Source organism: Cervus elaphus, chromosome X, assembly GCF_910594005.1.
Source record: "Cervus elaphus chromosome X, mCerEla1.1, whole genome shotgun sequence".
In the NCBI taxonomy this organism is placed as follows: Eukaryota; Metazoa; Chordata; class Mammalia; order Artiodactyla; family Cervidae; genus Cervus; species Cervus elaphus.
The window spans coordinates 142,612,193-142,638,177 of NC_057848.1; the positions used below are offsets into that span (position 1 = coordinate 142,612,193).

The 25,985-nt window shown below is 36.5% G+C and overlaps 1 protein-coding gene across 9 annotated transcripts in view; it reads left to right on the top strand.

The window, feature by feature from the left end:
* The window catches only part of DMD (dystrophin), a 2,565,910-nt gene that overhangs the window by 1,031,181 nt on the left and 1,508,744 nt on the right, over positions 1-25,985 (top strand). For all 9 annotated transcript variants that reach the window (XM_043895268.1, XM_043895262.1, XM_043895270.1 and 6 more), the window contains one exon: positions 12,560-12,679. In XM_043895268.1, the coding sequence (XP_043751203.1) occupies positions 12,560-12,679 (120 nt within the window). The remainder of the gene's footprint in view (positions 1-12,559; positions 12,680-25,985) is intronic.

Here is a 25,985-nt window from a genome sequence, read left to right on the forward strand (position 1 = left end):
TATCTCTTCCGGTGACCTTTAAAATGATCTGGATAGTCATGTAATGGGAAGGTTTAGATGTAATCCTGCCAAAGGATTTGACATTTCATTTCATTCCATTGCATTTTAATCCATATCACTGAACAGATACTTATTAAAACAAAATAGCTGCTGTGAAAATACAGAGACCTACTGTGCATGGAATGTTTCTCGAGAAGCTCACATGCTAGTACATCAGATAATGACACAGAAAACAAGTGGCCATTATATGTTATATAAGGCATAATATGGTCAATGGCTTGAGAAAGTTAAAAAAAAATAGTGATTCATTTGAGCAAAGGAAATGAGGTGGGGCAATATAAGGTATGTTACTTGCTTTGGTCACGTGTTGCACTATGCTCACTGCTGGAGGACCACCACCTGATCGTGGAGGGCCTTGAACTCAAGACAGGCATTTGGAGCTATGCTCTAGGCAGTAGGGATCCATTACTGATGATAAATTAAACTGAGGAGAGTGGGGATTTAGGAAAGTGTATCCTCTATTTTAGGAAGATACATCTTGTAAGATAAATTAGATCACAGATCAACAGGAGTCCAGGATATGTTAGGAAGATATTGCAGAAAGTATATAGAGCCTGACAGAAAGCAATGTCAATGGAAATTATTTTGGAAATCAAGAGCAGAACCAAGGAGGCTAGAATTAGGGAATTATCAAACAGTTTAAAATAACAGATTCTGAGACTGGGCAATTGGGAGACCAAAGCTGGATTTAAAAAAAAAAAATAAAAAGTACTAAGACAGAAATACAATAATTGGGAGGAGCACGAGTGATTCTGAAAAGCATACGAATTCTGTAGAATCAAATAGTATAGAATCAAACAGTGCTTTTAGTGACTAGTAAGCTCTCTTCCATCTTTAGCAACCCCCATAAGTGCTTGGTGAATGTCTGATAGCTATGGCAGTAAAGGTAAATAATATATCAATAATTAGGGAACAAAAACAAAACTAAAGTGCTACAGCCAGATAACCAGAGAGACTACTTCTGTGTTTCTCCAGTTCTAGCCAAGTATTTAGCATGTGAATTGCATAACTGATGCTCAGTAAATATTTTTTTGGAGCAAATGCTTTCATTAATTGTGACTAGTTCTGTGACACACAGAGGCTTCATCACTGGCAGAGGCATAAAACTTACAATTTAAATAAGCAATAATTATGAGCAGGAACAAGAAAGCACTCATATAGGTGAAGAAAGAACACATCTGTTTTTGGCGGGGAGAGAGAACACATCTTTAAAGCAACTTATATGGGGATATTATCTCAGTGCCATGTCACTATTTTTTGTTTGTTTGTTTCATTTCTTCTCTGATTCATCTCTGTTCAAATATCTTAGTGGTTATAACCCTGATATCTTTTTATAAGTGTCACAAAAGATGCTCCCAGCAGGCACACTTGTGTATGTCCATAGAAATCAAGCTTGTGAGCCTTGGTTATGCAGAAAAGCAAAACCATTCAATGCAATCAAATTCTCAGCTGGCTACTTACCACCATAGATGGCCAGTTCATGACGAGGATGTGCACAGTGGACCAGCCAAAGAAACTATAGAGTCCATAATCCTACAGCTTTGTGTGTGTGTGTGTGTGTGTGTGTGTGTGTGTGTGTGTGTGTGTGTGTGTGTATAGAATTCTGGTCTTGTGAGTTAGGTTGAACTTCATATAGATTGTGAGGTCTCTTTTTGCCCTTATGTTTTCAGTCTTAGCCTCTATCAGGTCTTGATTGCCCCTTTAAGCTAGGCTTAAAACTTAACCCTTCTTCCAAGATTCTTATTTAGAAAAGACGGATAAGACCTGAAAATTATATTGTCCTGTTTCTTTCATCAGTTTCCATACGGACATTACATGACCTTCAAGGGGCAGGGAATAGGAACCATGGGAGAAAAACATGTATCCTCTAGGTGGGAGATCCCCTGATCATATCAAAGGACAGCATTATGACAGACAGGTTGCAGGAGAGAATATTCAAGTAGGAATGATTAACAAGGGAAAAATAAGGGGAAAAAGTAGTATAAAAGGAAACTAAGTCATGTAAATAAAAGTAACTTGCACCTCCAATTACTGCTTAAAACTTTATATTAAAAACAATTTTTGTGATTAGCATTTGTCATTAATGCATACCACTGTTAAGGCAATCCTAAAGGAAATCAAGAAAAATGCAAAAAGGCACAATGGTTATCTGAGGAGGCCTTACAAATAGCTATGAAAAGAAGTGAAAGGCAAAAGAGAAAAAGAAAGATATACCCATTTGAATGCAGAGTTCCAAAGAATAGCAAGGAGAGATAAGAAAGCCTTGCTCTATGATCAATACAAAGAAATGGAGGAAAACAATAGAATGGGAAAGACTAGATATCTCTTCAAGAAAATTTGAGATAACCAAGGATGCATAGAACAGACCTTTGGACTCTATGGGAGAAGGCAAGGGTGGGATGATCTGAGAGAACAGCATTGAAACATGTATACTATCAACTGTGAAACAGATCGCCAGTTCAGGTTGGATGCATGAGACAAGTGCTCGGGGCTGGTGCACTGGGATGACCCAGAGGGATGGGATGGGGAGGGATGTGGGAGGGGGGTTCAGGATGGGGAACACATGTAAATCCATGGCTGATTCATGTCAATGTATGACAAAAACCACTACAATATTGTAAAGTAATTAGACTCCAACTAATAAAAATACATGGGGAAAAAAATAGAGATAACCAACGGAACTTTTCATGCAAAGATGGGCTCAATAAAGGACAGAAATGGTATGGACCTAACAGGACATATTAAGAAGAGGTGGCAAGAATACATAGAAGAACTATACAAAAAACATCTTCATGACCCAGATAACCACGATGGTGTGATCCCTCACCTAGAGCCAGACATCCTGGAATGTGAAGTCAAGTGAGCCTTAGGAAACATCACTACAAAAAAAGCTAGTGGAGGTGATGGAATTTCAGGTGAACTATTTCAAATCCTAAAAGATGATGCTGTGAAAGTGGTGCACTCAACATGCCAGCAAATTTGGAAAACTCAGCAGTGGCCACAGGACTGGAAAAAGTCAGTTTTCATTCTAATCCCCAAAAAAAGGCAATACCAAAGAATGTTCAAACTACTGTACAATTGCCCTCATCTCACATGCTAGCAAATTAATGCTCAAAATTCTCCAAGCCAGGCTTCAACGGTATGTGAACCATGAAGTTCCAGATGTTCAAGCTGGATTTAGAAAAGGCAGAGGAACCAGAGATCAAATTGCCAACATCCACTGGATCATCGAAAAAGCAAGAGAGTTCCAGGAAAAACATCTATTTCTGCTTTATTGACTATGCCAAAGCCTTTGACTGTGTGGATCACAATAAACTGCGGAAAATTCTTCAAGAGATGGGAATATCAGACCACCTGACCTGCCTTCTGAGAAATCTGTATGCAGGTCAAGAAGCAACAGTTAGAACTGGACTTGGAACAACAGACTGGTTCCAAATAGGGAAAGGAGTACGTCAAGGCTGTATATTGTCACCCTGCTTATTTAACTTATATGCAGAGTACATCATGAGAAATGCTGGACTGGATGAAGCACAAGCTGGAATCAAGATTTCCGGGTTAAGTATCAATAACCTCAGATAATGCAGATGGCACCACCCTTATGGCAGAAAGCAAAGAACTAAAGAGCCTCTTTATGAAAGTGAAAGAGGAGAGTGAAAAAGTTGACTTAAACTCAACATTCAGAAGACTAAGCTCATGGCATCTGGTCCCATAACTTAATGGGAAATAGATGGGGAAACAGTGGAAACAGACTTTTTATTTTGGGCTCCAAAATCACTGCTGATGGTGACTGCAGCCTTGAAATTAAAAGATGCTTGCTCCTTGGAAGAAAAGTAATGGCCAACATATACAGCATATTGAAAAGCAGAGACATTATTTTGCCAACAAAGGTCCATCTAGTCAAAGTTATGGTTTTTCCAGTAGTCATGTATAGATGTGAGATTTGGACTCTAAAGAAAGCTGAGCACTGAGGAATTAATGCTTTTGAACTGTGGTGTTGGAGAAGACTCTTGAGAGTCCCTTGGACTGCAAGGAGATCCAACCAGTCCATCCTAAAGGAAATTAGTCCTGGGTATTCATTGGAAGGACTGATGCTGAAGCTGAAACTCCAATGTTTTGGCCACCTAATGCAAAGAACTGACTCCTTGGAGAAGACCCTGATGCTGGGAAAGATTGAAGGTGGGAGAAGAAGGGGACAACTGAGGATGCGATGGTTATATGGCATCACCAACTCAATGGAGATGAGTCTGAGCGAACTCTGGAGTTGGTGATGGACAGGGAGGCCTGGTGTGCTGCAATCCATGGAGTCACAAAGATTCGGACACAACTGAGTGACTGAACTGAACTGAAAGGAGATCAACCCTGAATATTCATTGAAAGGACTGATCCAAAGCTGAAGCTCCAATACTTTGGTCACCTGTTAAGAAGAGACTTATTGAAAAAGACCCTGATACTGGGAAAGATTGAGCGCAGGAGTAGATGGGAAAGACAGAGGATGAGATGATTGGAGGGCATCACCAACTTAATGGCCATGAGTTTTTGGCAAATTGAGAGATAGTGAAGGACAAGGCATGCTGGCATGCTGTAGTCCATGGGGTTCACAAACAGGTGGACATGATGTAGTGACTGAAAACAACAACAACAACATTAGCATTTCTTTCAAACAGTAAAAGCATGTAGGAGGACCTAATTATTTTGTGTGTGTTTAAAGCAAGTTTTGTGTTAGTAATCTTTTAAATGTAATAGGTTGAATTCAAGTATCACTAGGGAGCTAAAACCTGGAACTCAGCTGAGTACACACATGCACACACACACACACTCACACACAGGAGCTTTTACGTTTCTATTTTAATGGCTTATGATGTGGAATTTTATGAAACATATATCTATGTCTTATGCTTATTTCATCAATATTAATCTCTCTTATATGAGAGGGATTATATCACAGATTCTGAAGCCATACTCTCTAGGTTCAAAACATAGTTCTATCACCTGTGAGCTGAATGACTTTGTAAATGTTTCTTAACTATGTTGTGCCTCAGTTTCTCTAAGTATGAAATTAGGGGGATGATGATGATGTGAATACCTATCTATAGTGTTGATAAAAATATTTACTACATAACTGCATAACCCTGATACCCAGAATTATATAAATTATCTTTGGTGTTAGTATTGTATACAACATGACTTTTACCCAAATGAAGTTGATTAGTATGGTAATAATAGTCTTATGATATAAAGAAGTGATGAGTTATTTAGAAAGGGGCAGCATCACACTTTATGGTCTATGGAGTACTGTACGGATGATACTCAGCTTTAATTTTTTTTAATGTAGTTGAGAAGGCATCTAATTTCCTATAAATACTATGAACAAGCAACGGACCCCAAGGATAATCTCACATATGAGATAATGCCATTAATTTAATTTAATTTAAAAAATTTCAGTCCATACCCATGTTCGTATTTTAACAAATCAAGTGATTCCAGCTAACAGGTGACTCAGAAACTATTGAGCACTGATTCAGTTACATGGCTCAAAATGTTACAGCCCTGTTTTAAAGTACATAAGAGCATCTACTGAAATGTAACTATCCAAGACCCCTTCATCTTACAGATACCCACTTTATTTATTTTTTAATACCTTATTTCTCCAATAATGCTTACTCATTAGATGTTTCTGCACTCTGCAGAGGGTAAGACAGGAAGGAAAGCAAAAACTCTATTCCTCACTTAATTGAGTTGGTCTCTGCTAAAATAGGGCTTTCCTTGTGGCTCAGCTGGTAATGAATTTGCCTGCATTGTGGAAGACCTGGGCTCGATTCTTGGCTTGGGAAGATCCCCTGGAGAAGGGAAAGGCTACCCACTCCAGTACTCTGGCCTGGAGAATTCCATGGAATGTAGAGTCCATGGGGTTGCAGGGAGTCAGACACAACTGAGTGACTTTGACTTTTTTCAGACAATTACGTTGCCTTTTTGCATTTCTTTTTCTTTGGGATGACTTTGGTCTACTGGTTCTTGCACGTTGTTATGAACCTTTGTCTGTAGTTATTCAGTTCAGTTCAGTTCAGTCCAGTCGCTCAGTCGTGTCCAACTCTTTGCAACCCCATGAATCGCAGCACGCCAGGCCTCCCTGTCCATCACCAACTCCCGGGGTTTACTCAAACTCATCTCCATCGAGTCTGTGATGCCATCCAGCCATCTCATCCTCTGTCATCCCCTTCTCCTCCTGCCCCCAATCCCTCCCAGCATCAGGGTCTTTTCCAATGAGTCAACTCTTCGCATGAGGTGGCCAAAGTACTGGAGTTTCAGCTTCAGCATCAGTCCTTCCAATGAACACCCAGGACTGATCTCCTTTAGGATGGACTGGTAGTTCTTCAGGCACTCTCTTACTATTCACCAGGGAAAGAAAAAGAATGAAAGATTGCATATGTGCATGCTAAGTCACTTCAGTTGTATCCAACTCTTTTGCAACCCTATGGACTGTAGCCTGCCAGGCTCCTCTGTCCATGGCATTTTCCAGGCAAGAGTACTGGAGTAGGTTGCCATTTCCTTCTCCAATCTAATGAAATAGGCACTTTTATTATCCCAGTTTTGAAAATTAGGAAGCTGATGTTTGGTGTGGTTGGAAACTTTCAGAAGGTCACATAGCTGGTTAGCAATACCTGTAGGAATCAAACCTAGGAATTCTGACATTAGTTCCCACACCTTAAATCATACACATATTTTTGTCACTCTGTGTTCTTTTCCACATATATTCTGAAAGATGAACAGGATCTTAATGATCAGCTCTGTTTTTGCAACAATTTTTCACATTTATTGAGCCTGCTTCCTGAAATCGGTAAGCGTTGGTTGCTTTTAAAAAAGCATCATTGAAATGGTCTTTAGTGCACCGCCTCTCAGTCTTGTAGCTTAGGAGTTGGAAAAAATATAAACATTTATTTCTAACAAAAAGGCAAAAAAAAATTAATAAATAAATAAAAATTTTTTAAAAAGGTAAAAAATGAGTTCTGTTATAAAGACTAATATAACCATACAATAGTGGTTAAATAAGTAGATATCTAAATAAAAGTTCTTCTAGGAGAACCTGCTGAGGAAGCTTATTTAAAATATTTAGCAAATTGATAATAAAATTGCATACTGTAAATAGATCCTCATGAGGGACTAGACAGCACAGTGACAAATCAGGCTTATTAAAGTCAATATTGGACTGAAAATAAAATGGCCAATCATTTCTGAGTCATTTCATTCAAGGAATAGATAGAATAGGGAATACAGAGCCTAGCCCAGTGTAGGGATAATGGAAAGAAGGACATAAGAATAGCCACAAGAGAAAAGGTGATGAGGATGTTATATTGCCTACCCACCAGTTTTCTGGTTTGCCTGGGATGTTTTTATTTGAAAACAAAATCAATTTATGTCCAGAATATTGCATTAACTAATTGTTCATAAGTATCTAGGGATTTTTTTGGTTCCTAAGCTGGATTTTCTAAGATAGTACTTTCCCAGATGTTACACTGATCCCATGTTCTTAGAAACTCTTCTGGTTTCTTAATATTTTTGCACAGTTTGTACTCAATATAACCTTTTGTTTTATGTACATTTAGTTGTATAAGCTAAAAACTATGAATTACTTAATAGTTTATTAAGCATATTTCTAATAATATTAATCTAAAGTGATATGTGAGGAGGCGGTAGATGGCCATAGAATCCGTGCAGAACCGATGACCTGTGTCGTTTCTAGGTATGTTTGTGTATATGTAGGACTTGCAAGTGTTGGCAGTTTCCTATTAAGGTAAAAGAAACAATAAAATAAACTATGCACATAGGCAACCAGTGATTTTTCCTGTGTCGTGATGTTTAGCATATACTGTTACCAAGGGAAGCACTGTATACTCTCCTATGTAACTTACTAGAGACCCAAACTTGTTTTTGTTTTCTATTACTCTACTGTTCTGTTAATTGTTGCTCTTCACTTCTAACTGTCAGATATAATAATTACCTTTCCTTAAATATTTCCATGACTTTATTTCCCAAACATTATTTCACATATATGCTAAGAAAGGACAAAATAGCCTGAAGTAAGCTTTGAAGTGACTCTTCAGTGATTGTTCTAACCACATTTTGAAGACCCACTTGACATGAGTTAGGGCAAGAATTCAGTACCACTGAAACATTTGAAGGAAATAGAAGAAAAGTCATCCTTAAGTCATAAAATGTGAATATGTACTAACGGAACAACAATTTTGTCAGATTCTTTAGATATATAATAATTTATAAGAAATGGAATCATTTACAGAGGTATAACACAATCTAAGTTGGCCAAATCTAAGCATTTTTAATGTTAAATTTCACTGTTGGCCTTTTCTCTTGTCATAACGGAAAAAAAAGATTCTTAGTTGACATTAGAAAACAAACATTGCTGACATTTGTATCAAGTAATGGTATAGAAATTTAATTAGGACCATGACAGATTTTTTAAAAATCTGGTAACTGTAACAAATGCATCACTTTAATAAAAATTCTGGCAAGAAGTACATAATAAAACACCTAGTATGTATCTGTGTGTACAAATAATTTATATTCTTTTAATAAGGAAAACAGGCTTTAACAATCACATATTACAACATTTTAATCTGAAGACATTATCTTCTGATAGGCAAAAAGCTTGCTGTTTTTCTCTGGGGATACATCTGTACTTGAAATAATTTGGCTCATATATCAAGTTTAATTAGTGAGTCAATTGTAAATATCCATTGTGTAAATCCTGCTATGAGAAATTGAAATCCATATGAAGTAAATATTTAATTAAAAATTAATTGTAAACTAGCTTTAAAAACTTTAATATATTTTAAAAATTAATTGCCTTGAGAATCCATGTTTTCCCAAAGAGGGAAGCAGGGAGCTGTACTTTATACCAATGATCAAGACCCTTATTCATGGATAGAAAGGTTGGCAGAAAAGTTTAACTTTTAAACCCACCATTTTCTGTATGGCACTTTTACTCCTTCTCAGAGACAACTTCATTTTTAAAAATGAAGTCTGAACATTGGATATTTGATTGTCTTTTGAAGATAAGGGAATTAGCTAATACTATAATATTCATTAATATTTATTTTTGAAGTTAAGTTCTGGAAAAATAGAGAATATGATTGAAATGTTTCAGTAGTTCTGTCTTGCAGATGTTGAGTATGTTCAGAAATGTCAATTTAAGCTTTTCTGTTTTAATCCCCTATTAGGAGTAAATATATATATATAATTTGAAGAAGTCATAAAAGAGAAAAGGAGATACTGGAAGTGACTTAAATATAGTATATGTGAATTTACTGCAGTGCTAAGCACTGTTCAAGATTTCATCCACTGTGGAGAACCTTTTCCATATTCCTTTATTTTCCTCTACTCACTTAGAGGTCAGGTGGTTCTCACAGTTGATTTTTAAAGCTATTAACTCACAACTAGCTTTAGTGGTACTTTGTGTTAGCACTTCAGCAAAAGCATAACATGTAAACCCATGATCAATTTGGCAAGAATACAATTTATGATTATAGAACCAATAGATAAGCAAATCTATTTAACCAATAGATAAAATAGAAATCTAAGTACTGGAGGAAAAAACTAGTATATTTGATCACATATGCTTTAGAAAGATGCAACCTAATTTTCAAAATAAGTATTTCATGAATCAAGCAATGACTTTCTCAGTTTCCTTTGTTAAAAAAAAATATGAAAACCATAAAAAGGTAAAAAACATGAGCAATATTTCCTAATTGTCTTTAATATATGTAACTGAATATACCCTCATGCTTGAGTGATAGGGGAAAAAAAAGACTTGGCCAAATTAAAGAAACCAATTTATGATATATTGGCCACCAAAATATTATTTTAGTCATTATTTTTAAAATTCCTGGCTGACACATTTGAAATGTTCCCAGTCCTGGCTTATATAACTCAAAAAAACACAGACTAAACATGACTTTCAAGGGCAACTCTGAATGTTAATGTTTCCATTTTCGGCCTCATGGCAGAAAGAGTTTTATTAACCAGTGTAAGCTCTGGAATGTCAAAGGCGTGATAGGCAGTACAGACTCCACACACAAAATAGATGCATAGTCATTTTATTCTAAATTGCTTCACTTGAAAATGTACCATGAAAATCTGGAGAGAGGAAGTAAAAGTAAGTGATTTTATAGTGCTCTAAAAGTTGAGACTTGAAAAATAAAAGTCCTAGGATAAAAATGCTCCAGCATTCACATTTGTGATGTAGCTAATCCTCTTAGGCTCCCTTACACCTGCCTTACAGTTTGAATAACTAAGAGCAAGTCCCATGGGTGCCAGGACAGCCTTGTCTGTAGGGACTGCAGGTTTTCTAGAAACTAACAGGCACGGTGGGCTTTTCTGGTGGCTCAGATCGTAGAGAATCTGCCTGCAATGCGGGAAACCCGTGTTTGATCCCTGGGTCAGGAAGATCCCCTAGAGGAGGGCATGGCAACCCACTCCAGTATCCTTGCCTGGAGAATGCCATGGACAGAGGAGCCTGGTGAGCTACACCCAGGCGGTTGCAAAGAGTCAGACATGACTGAAGTGACTTAGCACGCGTGCATGCGTAACAGGCTTTGTCTCAAACCGCCTTCTTCTTTCTTGTATTATATAATAACATATTCTAAGAAGCAGAGTAGATGATTAGGAATTTTACATACTCATTTAGTCATTTCCAGGTAATAATTAGTGTAGCATGATAAGATCTGGTGGAACTGGAGCTCCCAGGCCAGGTGTCTTGGATCTAGAACAGCCTCCTCTGTTTAGTCCTCCCCTATTTACCATCTGTTTATTCCTCTCTGCCTTCCCCTGTTTATCTTTATAAGAAATCTATACACTATGATTTTTAAAAGATTGGAGTACTGTTTGGGGTTATATATGCTTGATAGTATAATTGTAATTACACATTAAAAAAATAGAATCTTACCCATTAGATTGTAGTCTTTACACAGTCAAGAAGGGCCAAATTCATCTGTGCATATTGCCCTCACCCCTGCACGTGGTGCTGTTCATTCAATAAAAAATTATTGATCTTTAGTTGTATGGAATATAGTGAGAAGGACAGAGAGTGTCTCTGTTTTAATGGACCTTATATTCCAGTACATAAAGATAAACAATAAATGACTAATACAGAAGAAAAATCCGAATGTGAAAATGCGATGTTAAGAAAGTTATATGACTCAGGGAACTCAAACCAGGGCTCTCTAACAACCTAGAGGGGTGGGATGGGGTGGGAGGTGGGAGGGAGGCTCAAGATGGAGGGGACATATGTATCCCAGTGGCTGATTCATGTTGATGTTTGGCATAAACCAACACAACACTGTAAAGCCATTATCCTTCAATTAAATAAAATTTTAAAATGAAACAGATAAAATTAAGCTGTATTATTTGAGTTAATAAAAAGTTATAGAAATGGTAACTAAGAAGCAAATTTGGGTAACATCTTCATGAAAAGCCTTTCTGAGCAGGTGACGCTTAAACTGAGTCCTGAATGATAAGAAGGAGAGATTATTTAAAGATATGGAGGAAGACCAATTGGGGGTAAAGCAAACAGCTTGACACAGTTAAAGAGAGAGAAGATAAGTAAGAAACATAGTGTCAGAGGGTGAGAATGGTATGCAGTTGCTTTAGAGAGGAAGGAAGGTACTAGATCATACAAGGATTTCTGGTTATGTAATTTGGATTTTCCTTCTTAGTGTCATGGGACCACGTTGGTTTTTATCCAGGGGAATGCCATTTGATTTATAATTGAGTGGAGGAGAAGGAACCAGCAAAGAAACTAAAAAGCAGTTCTTAGTGAGATGAAAGGATAATCAGGTAAAGGCGGTACCTGAAACTCAAGAAGAGAGAAGGTCCACTATGGAGTGGTTAATTAGGTTGGTAACTGCAATGTCAATTAAAATAGTATCACAAAATGGCTATTAGATTTGGGAACCTGGAGGTTGATGGCAACTTTTATAAGAGATGTTTTAATGGGATAATGAATAAAGGGAATAGTAGGTTAAGGGAGTGGAAAGAGTAACTGTAGAAAACACAAACTATTTTTTAGTGAAGAGGAACATATAACAAGGCAGAAGCGATAAGGGTTTTGGGGGTCAAGAGTTTGTTTTGGTTTGGTTGTTAATGGAGAACTGTAGAGGAGACACTGAAGACGCTCGAGGCAGCCAAGTATTTTAGGAGAACAGTCCTTGAAAAGGTGACAGGAAGTGGGATAAAGGACAGCACATCTTAGTATGCCTTTATCAGCAGATGCTTTTTCTCTCTTTCCTTTCACATTCCGTTGACAAAAATGTGCAAATCTTGCTGAGCACCATAGCAGAAAATTTGCTGGAAATGGTTCTAGTCTAATAAAAATTGCATTACTCAAAGCAGAAATGGCAGAAATGAATCACACTCATTTGGGAAAAAAAAGTTTCTTGGCGTACAGAGCAGGAGACTTTTAATTTCCTTTTAAAATTTTATCTTTCAGGTGCTTCAAGAAGACCTAGAACAGGAACAAGTCAGAGTCAATTCTCTCACGCACATGGTGGTGGTTGTTGATGAATCTAGTGGTGATCATGCAACTGCTGCTTTGGAAGAACAACTTAAGGTCAGATTATTTTCTTTAATACAGTAAATATGTCATTCAAAATAATTAATTGCAATTCAGAAAATATTTAGAATATTTAAAACAGAATTTGTATATGGCAAATATTAAGCATGCAATGTATTTATTTAAACTGATTCAAATTATGTCTCATCTGCGGGACATTTGTGCATAATTCCTTTTCACTATTCACTGTTTGTTCATAGCAGCTTCTTGGCCTTTGGGGAAATACATAACTGCAGATCTGTTTTTTAATTATAGTTGAATACCATATATGAGATAATTGGTAGTGGAATATTATTTATGTTCTCATCAAGCCTGCAATCTGAGGACAAAGGTTAAAAAAAGAACACAAAAAGGATCACATTCAATCAAATAAAAAATCTAGCACCTTCATTATGTTTATTCCTGGAAGCCTTCAGTTTTAAGTCTCATTGAGAATGTAGCAGAATTTTTAAATCATGGAAGTTCTGTTGGAGCAGACACTTAGCCTATCAGTCTCTCATCCAGTCTGACTCATAGTAATTGTGTCCTTGGAAACTTAACTCATACATATTGATAAAGGATAATGTGAATATTTTCATATTTTTATATTTTCTTCCTAATTGAAAATGATAAAGTTGTATTGTATTTTTTTTAATTTCAACAATGCATATATGCATATACCAAACATCAACATGAAGGAAAAATACAGCAGTTTATTGTTCAGAATGTAAAACATACATTCACACATTTACACAACCACAGATTATATTTGAGGCATTCATTGTACCCACCAAATGCCGGTCTTTCTTTGATGGTTAGGGGCCAATAGTCTGACACGTCTCAGGATCCAATCAGTGTGGGTTTAAATAGCTTTATAAGGCCAAGATTGTTCTAAACCTAGTTTCGCTTACCTAACCTATAACACGATTTCAAAGCCTTATCTCTGTTTTCTTCTCTTTTTGTGTGAATTGTATTTTTTTTAATCCCAGTGAAATGTCATTTCCTAAGGTTACTGCTTTAGACTGCAATCTCCAACAATATTATCTCACTCTCCATCATTAAATGAGAAAGACAAAGCTGTTGAACTGCTACAATTGAGCATTTAATATATACTAGTGATTCATGTTAATTGCTTATGTTTCAATGAAATTGCGAGGATTACAGATCTAAAAAGGTTTATGACACTCAATAATATAATGTCTCATTGCATATGTGATCAGATTTGTTTTACACACACACACACACACACACACACACACACACACACACGACTTGCTAAAGGACTGACAGGCTGCTGCTACACCCATCTTAAGAAATGCCATAGTTCTGATACAATAATGTTGTGACTATTTACAAATAGGTAAAAATCTAATATTCAGTGTTTCTTAGACATTTTCAGAAAAGTTGAAAGAAGGCCTGGAGGCAGAGGTTAGATGGGTGACTGGTTAAAAAAAAATAACAGAAACTTTTCTAAGTCATAGAGTATTTCCAGTGAAAATAACAACTGAAAAACATTCAGTTTGGCATCATCAGACCTAGTACAACTAGCTTTAGAATATAATTATTCCAAGGTGATGCCTGTGGGACTAGGCCACCTTGAACTGTTTAGTCCAGAGCACTCACAGATGGTGACTGGGTTAGATCTTAGGTAATAAATTAAGAGTGGTGGCCCTAAGGTTTTCTATATTTATTATCCTACTTTCATTTTTTTAACTATACTTTCTGCCTTTAATTCTTTGACCCAGAAACATCTACTAAGATAGCTGTGCATGTATTGGCTGTCCCCGATTCATGCAAACTCAGTTCATATTTGTCCGTGATTACCTCCCCCTTAATTAGTGTTGAAAATAGCCTCCCAATCGCCTCTTTCCCCCTTAACCCCATTTCCCCTTGTGATACCTCATTTCCTGTACTGTCACCTGATTTTAGATAATCTTGACTAGTGTCTAAAAGAGCAGAGTTAAGGGACTTCAGTGGTGAGGAGGCCACTGCTTTAGCCTCTCTTTCTTCCTATTCCAACAGTTGCCTCAGTCTCAGAGGAATCCATCCATGTTTGAATTGTACACCTTATTTAACAATTGGTTTGAATTGCCCTGAAATACTGGGCTCTCATTTGACTTTGAAATTTTGATAATTCTTTCTTAGGTCCCTTGCTAGTGATACAATCTTATCTTACCTAGTTTAATTTTTATAAGGAAAGAGAAGAGGGTGAGAAGTTGATAGAAAAGGAGGAGGAGAGAAGAAATAATAAAGAGTAAAAAGATAAATACACTAGAGGAGTCGCTTGAACAACAACACAAATGCCCTGTGTGTGAGTGGCAAGAAGTCTATGTATACTTCAGAGACTGAACTACCGTGCTTCATACTGGGCCCTGAATAATTCTGTTAGAAGTAATAGTAAGAATTTTAGGAAAAGAAACAGGTATACGGACTCAGTACAATGGGCGGGGAAACTGACCAGAAACCAGGAAGAATCTTTAAGCGCTTTTGTTGAAGCAAGGTTTGGTCATCCCACACCTTCTTTCTCCCCTCGAGGCCTCCCATGTCACCACAATGCCTTAATCCATCTCCCTCCAATTTACAGAAGTAGCAGAGCCTCAAAATGGATTTCCAGTTGCCTTTAGGAAAGAGATACAGATGGGGGAAGACTCGGAAAGGAAGTCTTTGATGTAATTCAGTAAGAGAGAGAGAGATGCGCTTCCCATCTTGAGTTAGAATTCTAAAAATACTCCTCATGGAATATCTTTACATGTATTGACTTAGTTCTGTGAACTCTGTTAGAAGTTAGATTTTTCTCTAACTTTAAAAGACTTTTAGAAGTCTTCTTTTTAAAAGGTTTGAAGAAAAACAAAGTTAGGTCAGAACATATGCTTAGGGATTCTGAAAGATGGCATGACTTATGAAGGATAATACACTGAAAAGTGCAGTCTCTTGTAAATTAATTTGATTCTGTCTCTCCAAGGTTCAGCTTGTCCCTCAGCAATGTCACCACAGGTCAGAAATTTGTCCTTAGCTTTAGAGGTTTCTGTGATATCAGTAGATTTGTAAGCAGTGATGCCAGTTAACTAATTTTCTTGAGAAATAGCTTGGCTAAAAACTAAGGTAAGTAATTTATGTGGCATCTTCAGTCATGGAAGATATTACCATACCTCCTTCTTTTTCTTTTTTTTGATGATTATTTTTGATGTCTTTACTATGTCAGAGGGATTATGCTGGGTAACAGAGGTAAAATGGTGAACAAAAAAGAGAATTTGTTCTGCCTTCCTGGGTCAGAAATGGGTAATTTACGAGCATGCTGCCTTCCTTGGAACCTTGAAATGAGGCTAGCCATTTCTTAGGCTCCCATTATGAATTCAAATGCTGATTCCTTGTCACTCTTGGTCACCACGGTAGGCCTGGTGGCTGCTCTCTTGGTACTAGCAATCTAACAGGGGAAATAAACACTAATTACATGATTTACAAAAATGAGCAAATATTTAACAATGGACATAATTTATTTCTATGAAGGAAAGGAAAGAAAGTTTTGTGACAACAGATTAGTCTGACTTAAGCTGAAGCTTGAAAGCATGGAATGATTCCCTAGTAAAGTGATGTTTATGATCTAAAAGACACATTGGATGGAACTGTATGAAGTATATGTATAAGGGGATTGGTGGATGTGCATATGGTTTCTAGGAAGGAGAAACAATATATCAAGTGAGCTTGGCACTCTAAAAAGTGAAAGTGTTAGTCACTCAGTCATGTCCAACTCTTTGTGACCCCATGGACTGTAGCCTGCCAGGCTCCTCTGTCCATGGGATTTTTCAGACTGGAGAACTGGGGTGGGTTGCCATTTCTTTCTCCAGAGATCAAAACTGGGTCTCCCACATTGCAGTCAGACTCTTTACCATCTGAGCTATGAGGGATGCCATGGCACTCTCAAGGAATTGAAAAAGAGACAGTTTGGTTGCAGTATTGAAGTTCAGAAGAGTGGAACTAGCAAGGGCTTGGTAGGTAGACAGAGGCTTATCTAAGAGCTAGACTTAAATGTGTGACACAAACTCCACCATAATTCATTCAGTCAACAAACTTGTGTTGAGCAACAGCCTTCTGCCAAAATGGTGACTGGGACCACCATTATGGTGATGGGTGAGGGGCACAGTCATGGTACTTGCCCTCCTGGGCCTACACTAATTAAATGCAATTAAGTGTAAAATTTTGGTCATGATGAGTTCAGTGTGACAGATATATACCTTATTAGATGACTTTTATCTTGCTCTAGAAGGTAAAGAAAGGCGTACTGAAGTGGCAGAAAGTGAAGTCTGAATGTTAATAGAAATTGATTAAGCAACAGTAGAGAGCAGGAAGGTATTTCAGATAGAAGTACTATATTCATTCATTCATTCGACAGATATGTATTGAGTACCTACTAGGTGCCAGCCAGAAGTCTAAGCTTTGAGGTTAAGTATGGACAAAACATAAATCGTTCCTCTCTGAAGCTTATGTTCCAGCAAGAATCAGAATACCTAAGCAAGCCTTTTTTTTTTTTTTAATACTATGAAAAAGGTGCTAAAAACTATAAGGGAAAATAGACTGGAGAAGGAAGCAGTTTTACATGGAGGAGGTCAAGGGAAACTTTGCTGAGAAGGTGGCTTTGAGCAAAAACTAAAACAAAATAAGGGAGGTGTTTCAGAGGTGCATAGGTCCTATGGTTTTTTCACATTTGAAAACTGAAAAAAAGACTATAAATAGAGCATAAAGGAAGCCTATTGTTCTAGGGAGATAGCTGTTTCTAGTGAAAAAATATCAGAAACCTGGTGAGGCCAATAGCTTTTACAGAAGATGCTCTAATGAAAAATTTTCCTGATAAAAGGTAGAACTATTAAAATCTCATTTTTAGACATGTTCTTCTATATGGGTTTAACACTTGAGTGTCAGGCTAAACATATTAAATGTGTCTAAGGCCACAGACCTGTGAGGGTTTCTGGCATATAAAAAGTGTGGATTATTTTGCTAAATGACCTCAATCTTAAAGTTATTGTTTAAAATATTGGAGAATTAAAGGTATATCATAAGAATGGATACATTCAAGTAGCCTCTTTTGAAGAAGAATAACCTGGAAAATACAGTTTTAGAGTAGATTATTAACATAAGGTTGTGCACACATGTATAGTTTCTTGCTCATCTAGTGAACTTAATAAACTTTATTGCAAAAAGAATAATTTTCAAAGTTTAGAAAGGTCTCTAAGAACTAGGATACATTCATTGAAATCAAGACATTAAAACCAACTTGATATCAAATGGCATTGAGCAATATGTGCAAATATTATGTGGTATTATCAAGACACATTCTTTGGTGGCTATATCAAGTTGGTTGACCCAATGGAATGGAATAAAGAGAAAATGTTTTGATTTCCCTGAAGTATTTTGCAAAGTCTCTCATGAGATGTCTATGGATACAGTGAGCCTTCCTATTTCTATGTGGGTTAGTGGTGAATGTCTGTGTTTTAATATATTCCTTCTTGTTATCTGATTCATGTGCGAGGTAATTGGGCTGAAAATGATTGGACCCATTTATTCAGTCCTCAGAGTCAGAAAGTTTGGGGACAAGAATCCATTTGATGATATAGTTGGGGCACAGTGTAAATTTCACCCCCATGTGAGTGGTTAATGGATGAGTTCCTCTCCCAAATGACTTTAGAAGTTTTATAGCAATGTCCTGTGAAGTTAGAATGTCACATGCAAGTGTCATATACTTGTCTTTCATGTTTTAAATCAGAATAGGCATATTTACTGTTTGAAAGTTTACTGCTTAGTTAAGTTTTTGATAAGAAAGATCTCAGTCCCCATCTATACATGTGAGAGTATATATGTGCGAGTATATATACACATGTGCACACACACACACACATATATAAATGTAAGTATATCAGTATCTACATACAGCTATACAAATGCAAGTACATGCTCATATATACATTCACATTTTATCCATATGTATGGATATGTGTGTGTGTATGGAAGGAAGGAAGAAAGAGAGACCAAGTGAACTTTGATACAAATTTAAGATTAAATCACAGCATGATGACATAGATTCTTAGTAAATTAATGTGATCTTGGATGTAGCATAATGTCTAGATTATAAGGACTAATAATTATGTTCTGTGCTGGTTCAGATACACTTTTAATATCTTAACTGAATTTTTCAGGGAGAATGACAATCTGTAAAGAAAGTTTGTAGAACCAGGAGTTATTTAATTTTAAGAAAAACCTAAGCAGAGATAAGATACATGTGAACAGTTTTATCTTATTGAAAAAGGAAGACATTTTCTCTGTTTTACTTCAGAAGGTAGTGCTATCAAAAGTAGACACAAGTTGATAAGCCTGTATGTCTTCTGCCCAGACGTCTTTTCTGAGCACAATTTTTTCTCTCCCATTTTCTGCTGGATATATGCCCTGTGAAGTTCAAAATGGACCTCAAATACAGCAAGGTGAAACTTTACCGATTGTGTCCTACTTACCTCTAAACTTGCTTCTGACTCCCCCAGTTTTGTTATTGTACCAACATTTACCTTGGCACCTGCACCAGAAAGCTGGAGGCATTTGGATGCATCTCTTCCCATTCTCCTCTAAGTCCTGTCATGTAGTCAGTCAAAACATCGCTGCGCTCTCGCTCATACTCAGTGTTTCATCTCGGTTCCTGTTACTATTTTCCAAGATAGGGCCCATAATCTGCAACCCCTGGAAACCCTTGCCTGAATTCTTATCTTGCTTCAATCCAATCTTCACATTAAAGTCAGTGCAGAATTTCAAGAGCTTACATAATAGAGTTTCTCCTCTGCTAAATCTTAAGTAACTAACTGTTCTCCAGAGACTCTCATCACTTAGGCCTACAGTGAATAACTGCCCCCCCACCCCGACCTGTCTCTCAACACTTACCTCCTATTATACCCCTCATATCCCTCAACCTACAGTCCCTTCCTCCAGGCTGTTTCTGATCCTCTGTATATCACCTTTGTCCATGGTACTCCTAGCACTCAGAATACTCACCTTCATCATGTCTGCTTGGAAAAGTCCTACCTCATGTAGCAGACTGAGTTCAGATTTTCCTTTGTGAAGGTGGTATTTTTATATAGTGATGACCACTCCCTTTTGGGTGCCATCTATATACTATAATTGTGCCTCTGTTGTTTAGAAGGAAAATAGTCTACTAAAAAGTAGCTCTTCAGAAAGGCTAAAATGTCCCCTCGTCTATCATGACTTGGAACTTGTTGAAAGTTGCTCAGTCGTGTCTGACTATTTGCAACCCCATGGACTATACAGTCCATGGAATTCTCCAGGCCAGAATACTGGAGTGGGTAGCCTATCCCTCCTCCAGCGGATTTTTCCAACCCAGGAACTGAACTGGGGTCTCCTGCATTGGAGGCGGATTCTTTACCAACTGAGCTATGGAACTGGGATATGGAACTAAAAGTGTTTATGGTACATACCTTTGGAATAATTAGTGTGGGGGAAAAGGCTATGAAATGTTAAATCCTACAGAATTGAGAAATAGAGGTTATTTATGAAGAAGAATACAGAAGAAAATAATTTTGATGTCTCTCTCTGATCTCTAATTTTGTATTTGCCAAATAAAAAGCATGTTTAAAATAAAAATAACTTTAAATGTGGCAGAAATACTTTCACTGAGCAAAGTGTCAACAACTGTTGCCCATGAAACAGTAATTATAATTATTAGCACTTCTGTGTGCTCATTATTTCCTAAGAATTGAATATAGTCTGTATGTAATGCTATCTCTGTTTCACAAATGAGAAAGCCTATGTGTAATGAGGCTAAATCCAAGTTCATGTACTTTGCAAGTGGCAGAGCTGGGGCTGCTTAGGCTTTGTCCTGATCTCTCAGTTTCATTGGAGAAAATTATGTCGTAACCTTTAGAAGATTATTATAGGTGTATATATGCAAGTATGTTAGAATGATAATATTCCTTATGAATATTAAGTGTTAATTCTAATATAATCTAAAAAGAATTCTGGCCCTGTTGGTCTCTGAAAAAAATCTAAAATTTATACTATGGCATAATTTTTTTTTTATTGGAGTACTCTGAAAAGTACACAAATCATAATTAAAGCTTGAAGACTTCACATGGATCACATACCCATAGTTCCACACCCAGATAAAAAGATATTATGTTGCCAACATTCAAAATGCTTGTCAAGCCCTCTCACAGTCATAAATTGGTCCCACCTCTATCCTGATTTATAATATCTCAGATGAATTTTGCTGTATTTTTCACTTAATGTAAATGGAATTGCATAATAGGTTGATTCATGACTTTTTTCACTCAACATTGTTTGTGAGATTCATTCATGTTGCTTATATTAATAGCACTAGTTCATTAATTTTTCTTTTTATGAATATACCACAGTTTAATTATACAATCCACTGTTAAGAAAATGTGGGCTGTTTGACGTGTAGGACCATGACAAATAATTCTGCTATGAAAATAATTATACATATCTTTTGGCGAATATTTGTATACTTTTATATTGGATATTCATCGAGGATTGGGATTGCTGGATCATTGAATATATGTATATTTAGCTTTATAGGTATTACTAGATTTTTCTAAAGTTGGTTTATACATTTTTTTCTCTTCAATAGTCAATAAAGATACAAATTGCTCTACATCTTCACTACTTGATACTGTCAAATTTTTAATTTGACCCTTTCTGATGGTTGTATAATGACATCTCTTGTTTTAATTTGCATGTACTGATGACTCATGAAGTTGAGCACAATTTCAGTTTATTTCAGTTAGTTATTTGAAAGACCTCATTTTTGAAATGCCTGTTTTCCTACTGAGTTTTTTTATATTTCTCTTAGTGACTTGTTGTGGTTATTTTCAAAATATATATTCTGGATGATGATTGTTTGCCACCTATATTACAAGTTTCTTTTTTTCCTCCTAAGTACCTTATCTTTTTATTCCTCTATGAATTACTACTTTAATAAACAGAAGTTTTTATACCCCACTTCAATATTTTCTGTTATGGGTAGTGTCCTGAATTTTGTCCTGAATTTAAAAGTAGCATTTCTTACTCTAAGACCTAGAAGATATTTTCCTGGAGTGCCATATAGGTACTTTATTGTTTGACCTTTCATATTATATTCCATCTCATATTTCTGGTGTGAAAAAGGAATGAATGTCCATTTTTTTCCTATGTAGATCCAATTGAAATATCATGATTTATTGCAAAGAGTGTTCAATAGCATCACCTTTAGTCAAATGCCTATACATGTGTGGCTCACTTTATGGACTCTACTTCTGTGTGTACATTTGCCTATACTTATGTCAATACGACGTTAGTTACTATAGCTTTCTAATATTCTTGATACTGGTAGTATCATAAAATAAAAATTGTACCAGGTGATTAAACAGGCAAGAAAAAATTTTTTCAAGATTATTGCAATGACGGGTCAAAGACTATTGCAATAGGGGAGAGAGACTGAACTCTGGTCCACTGAACCAAAGGTGGGAGAATTCTTAAGTGCTGGGATGAGCTAGTGTAAAAAGATTAGAGCACATTAAAAGGTTGGATGGTCAATGTGATTAAGCCACTTTGTGTTTGCTAATTGTCCCTTATCAAAGTTTGGCTCCTACCCTCCCACAGAGTCTGGAAGACCTGAGCCCTATCTTTCTTGATAATTACATTTCAAATAGGTCCTTGAGAAAGATATTCTTGGGTTGTAGGCTATTTACATCTTAAAGGGGCAGATTAAAAAAAAGTTACAACTTCTTTCTAAAGTAAATGCTCTGAGAAGAGATGTTGGGGCCTATAGTCCAAAGTTTAATGAAGCTACGGAGAACACTGAATCTAGCTTGGCCAGAGTAAGCCCTTCATATTTGTATTTGTTTTCTTCTTTTTAAAGATTGTGTTGACTATTTTTATTCATTTGCTTTCCATATCAAGTTTAGAATCAGCTTATCATCACCTCCTCAAAAATGTTTTGGTTTTAATTGGATTTCACTGAATATATGGATCAATTTGTGGTAAATGTCTTTACTACATAAAATACTGTAATTTATGAATGAAATATTCTTTCATTTATCTAGGTCTTTATTTTCTCTAAATAATGTTTTATGGTTCTCAAGATAGTGGGTCTTAGACTTTCTATGTGATTTCTTGCTAGGTTTTTGATAGTTCCGGTCTTGTTGCAAATAGTTATCTTTTAAGTTTTTCATTTTTTATTTCCTGTTGCTGATATTGAGAAGTACACTTTGATTTTTGTTCCTTGGCCTCATATCCAGAAATGATGCTTAGTTTGCTTCTTAAGTTGAGTAGTTTCTCTGTAGCATCACTCAGATGTATGTACCCAGGTGGTTTGGGGTTAATGGCAGTTTTATTTCTCCCTTTCCAATCATTCATCTTATTAATTTCTCTTGAAATTTTTTTGCTGCATACTCTAGTACAATGAGATTATTGTTGTTGTTTCTCATTTTAGCTCTCAGAGGTGGGGCTTTTAGTAAGTCACTGTCAAGTATGATATTTCCCGTAGGCTTGTTGTTCACACCTTTCTCTCCTAGTGTTTTAAAAGGTTTTGTTATTACTGGGTGTTAATTTAATCAAACTTATTTTTCAGGATAGCCTGAGACAATCATATTAGTTTTCTAATATATAAAATCACATTGCTTTTTTTTTTTAGTGTAAAAATATCCTTGCATATCTGAGATAAACGAAACATGGAGGCTATGTATAACCCTTTTAATGTTTTGTTAGATTTTTTTTTTTTTTGCTGACACTTGACTTAGAGTTTTCCCATTGTGTCCATGAAGGAGTATTGTTCTCCTTTCTTGTGATATGTTCACTAGGGTTAAGTACCTGTCTATGGAGGCTTGGGAACTTAACATTTATGCCTGGAACCTTCTTTATGGGGGAAGTTTTAAATGAGAAGTCAGTATATTTAATGGACTTAAGACTTTCTATTTTTGATTTATGTTTTTAAAAATAGTTTACCTCCATTTTCCAGATTCTCCCCTTTTTGTCAGTTCAAGTAAGCTTTGTCTTTCTAGGAATTTGTCTATTGCATCTAAAATTACAAATATATTCATTTTCAGTCCACATGGAATTTAATAACATATTTATCGTTGAAATTTAGGAAATGTGATATGAAGCTATGAATTTCTAGCCTTTCTGGAGAAAACAAGTGATTTGATGATCCTGGGTCTGTCTTCCTGCATATTAACCTCAGTAAGAATTGAATAGATCTGCCCACTGTACCCAGAGAAAGCAATGGCACCCCACTCCAGTACTCTTGCCTGGAAAATCCCATGGATGGAGGAGCCTGGTAGGCTGCAGTCCATCGGGTCACTACGAGTCGGACATGACTGAGCGACTTCACTTTCACTTTTCACTTTCATGCATTGGAGTAAGAAATGGGGATCCACTCCAGTGTTCTTGCCTGGAGAATCCCAGGGACGGGGGAGCCTGGTAGGCTGCCGTCTATGGGGTCGCATAGAGTCGGACACGACTGAAGCGACTTAGCAGCAGCAGCAGCAGTCCACTTTACCATGAGCTGCAGTCCCCATCCCTCCTCATTCCCTTACACCTAGATTATTTATATATTTTATTTTATGTACCTCTTGGAATGTGTGATTTCTTATAGGTAGAATAAATTCCATGGCAAGAGTTAGAATGGAACATAGAGGAATTTCTAGTCACTTATCTGTAAATAAGGCACATAATGAAAAATGCTCCTGGTTTAAAAATGCAAAAGCAGAGATTTTTAACTCTTGTACGAAACTAAGCTTTATTAGACTGTAGGTAAAATACAGAAACCTAGTGAAGTTAACATCATGCTGAAATGTTTCAGTGTATTCTCTATTAAAAAGTCTATTGTGCTGTAGATTTATCACAACTGGAAACAAAAGCTGATTTTTTTTCCATCAGCTAAGTTCTAAGTCCTTACTGTTGACAAGCATCTCTATAATTCATCATAGTCTTCAGAGCAGTTTCATATTTGTTGACCTCACCCCAGTATTGACCTGGCTAGGAGAGTAGGAGGCAGATACTATTATATCTATTTCACTAGAAGGACAGCTAAACCATGGTGAGATTAAGAGTTTGCTAATGGATATGACCAAGGGGGACAGCAATTGAAGTGGGATAAGAATTCAGGTTGTCTGTACTTTTGACCTAGTGACATATAGCAAGTTAGTTAGAGTCAGAGATTCTGCTAAATGCCTAATGCCCATTTTAAGTAGTAAAGACTTAGAATTTGATGTAGAGGATATAGGGAATTTCATGTAACTCTTACTCCTGTGGGTCTTTAAAAAAATTCACCACAAATAGCCTTGTTGTTACTTTAAATAACTGGTAGACAGATATTAATATTTAATGAAGAAGAAAGAGAATAAAGGGGCTTTAAGACACTGCTTGGGAGAAAAACCATATATTGATAATTACAGTGGTGGTATTCAGCTTTGAGACATTCATATACTATGTGAAATGCATGTATTTCTACACCAGACATTAAGCACAAGCGTAAATGTGGGGGGAGGGCAGCCTTCAGAAAGGTCAGAGACTTGGAGGCAAAAACCAATAAAGAACAGTAAAACCTCAAGCTACCAAGGAATGCCTGGAAATGTGATGTATGCTGGAGGGAACACTGTTGTGCTGGAATGCTCCTTAGGACTCCTGTTCTTTATTTTCTGGTGTCCCAATTGAATAGACTGGTGGGAGCTGGAGAGTGCGGAGTTTATTAAGCTGCCACAGAACATTAAATAATAGCCTGCAAACAATAGTAGCAGCAGCAACAACAGGGCCTTCCCAGATTTATTCATTAGCACTTTAGAAACTCAGAAAAATAAATAAAATATGGAATTGATTGCCATAACACAGAAGAACATGCTTCTTTAAGTTAAAAAATCTCCCTACGCCTTTAGCATGATCACCAAGGCAGAATTTCATCAATGAATCAGACAGTCATATTTACCTTTTCAGAATAAGTCCTTGCAAAGAACACATGTTCTTGATCTAGAAGTGTCAGCATTTTTGATTTTTAAAAAACGTTAAACAGATATGGAGTTAAAATATCAAAAATGTTTTTTTAAATCAAATTGTAACAGCAGGCTCCAAATCCTTGTCAGGTAGGTTAGATAAAATGTTTAGTTAAATCTCATCAAACTCCTGCTAAAATTAAATATGAAAAGACTCAAAAAAGATTCAGCGTAGTCCTGGTATCCTTGTACGTCCCACTGTGTTATGTAGCTCAGATCACAAAGTGTTTATTTTTTATGTTGAGTGATCAATCAAGTGAGTGGCATCATGAAAGAGCATGGGCTTG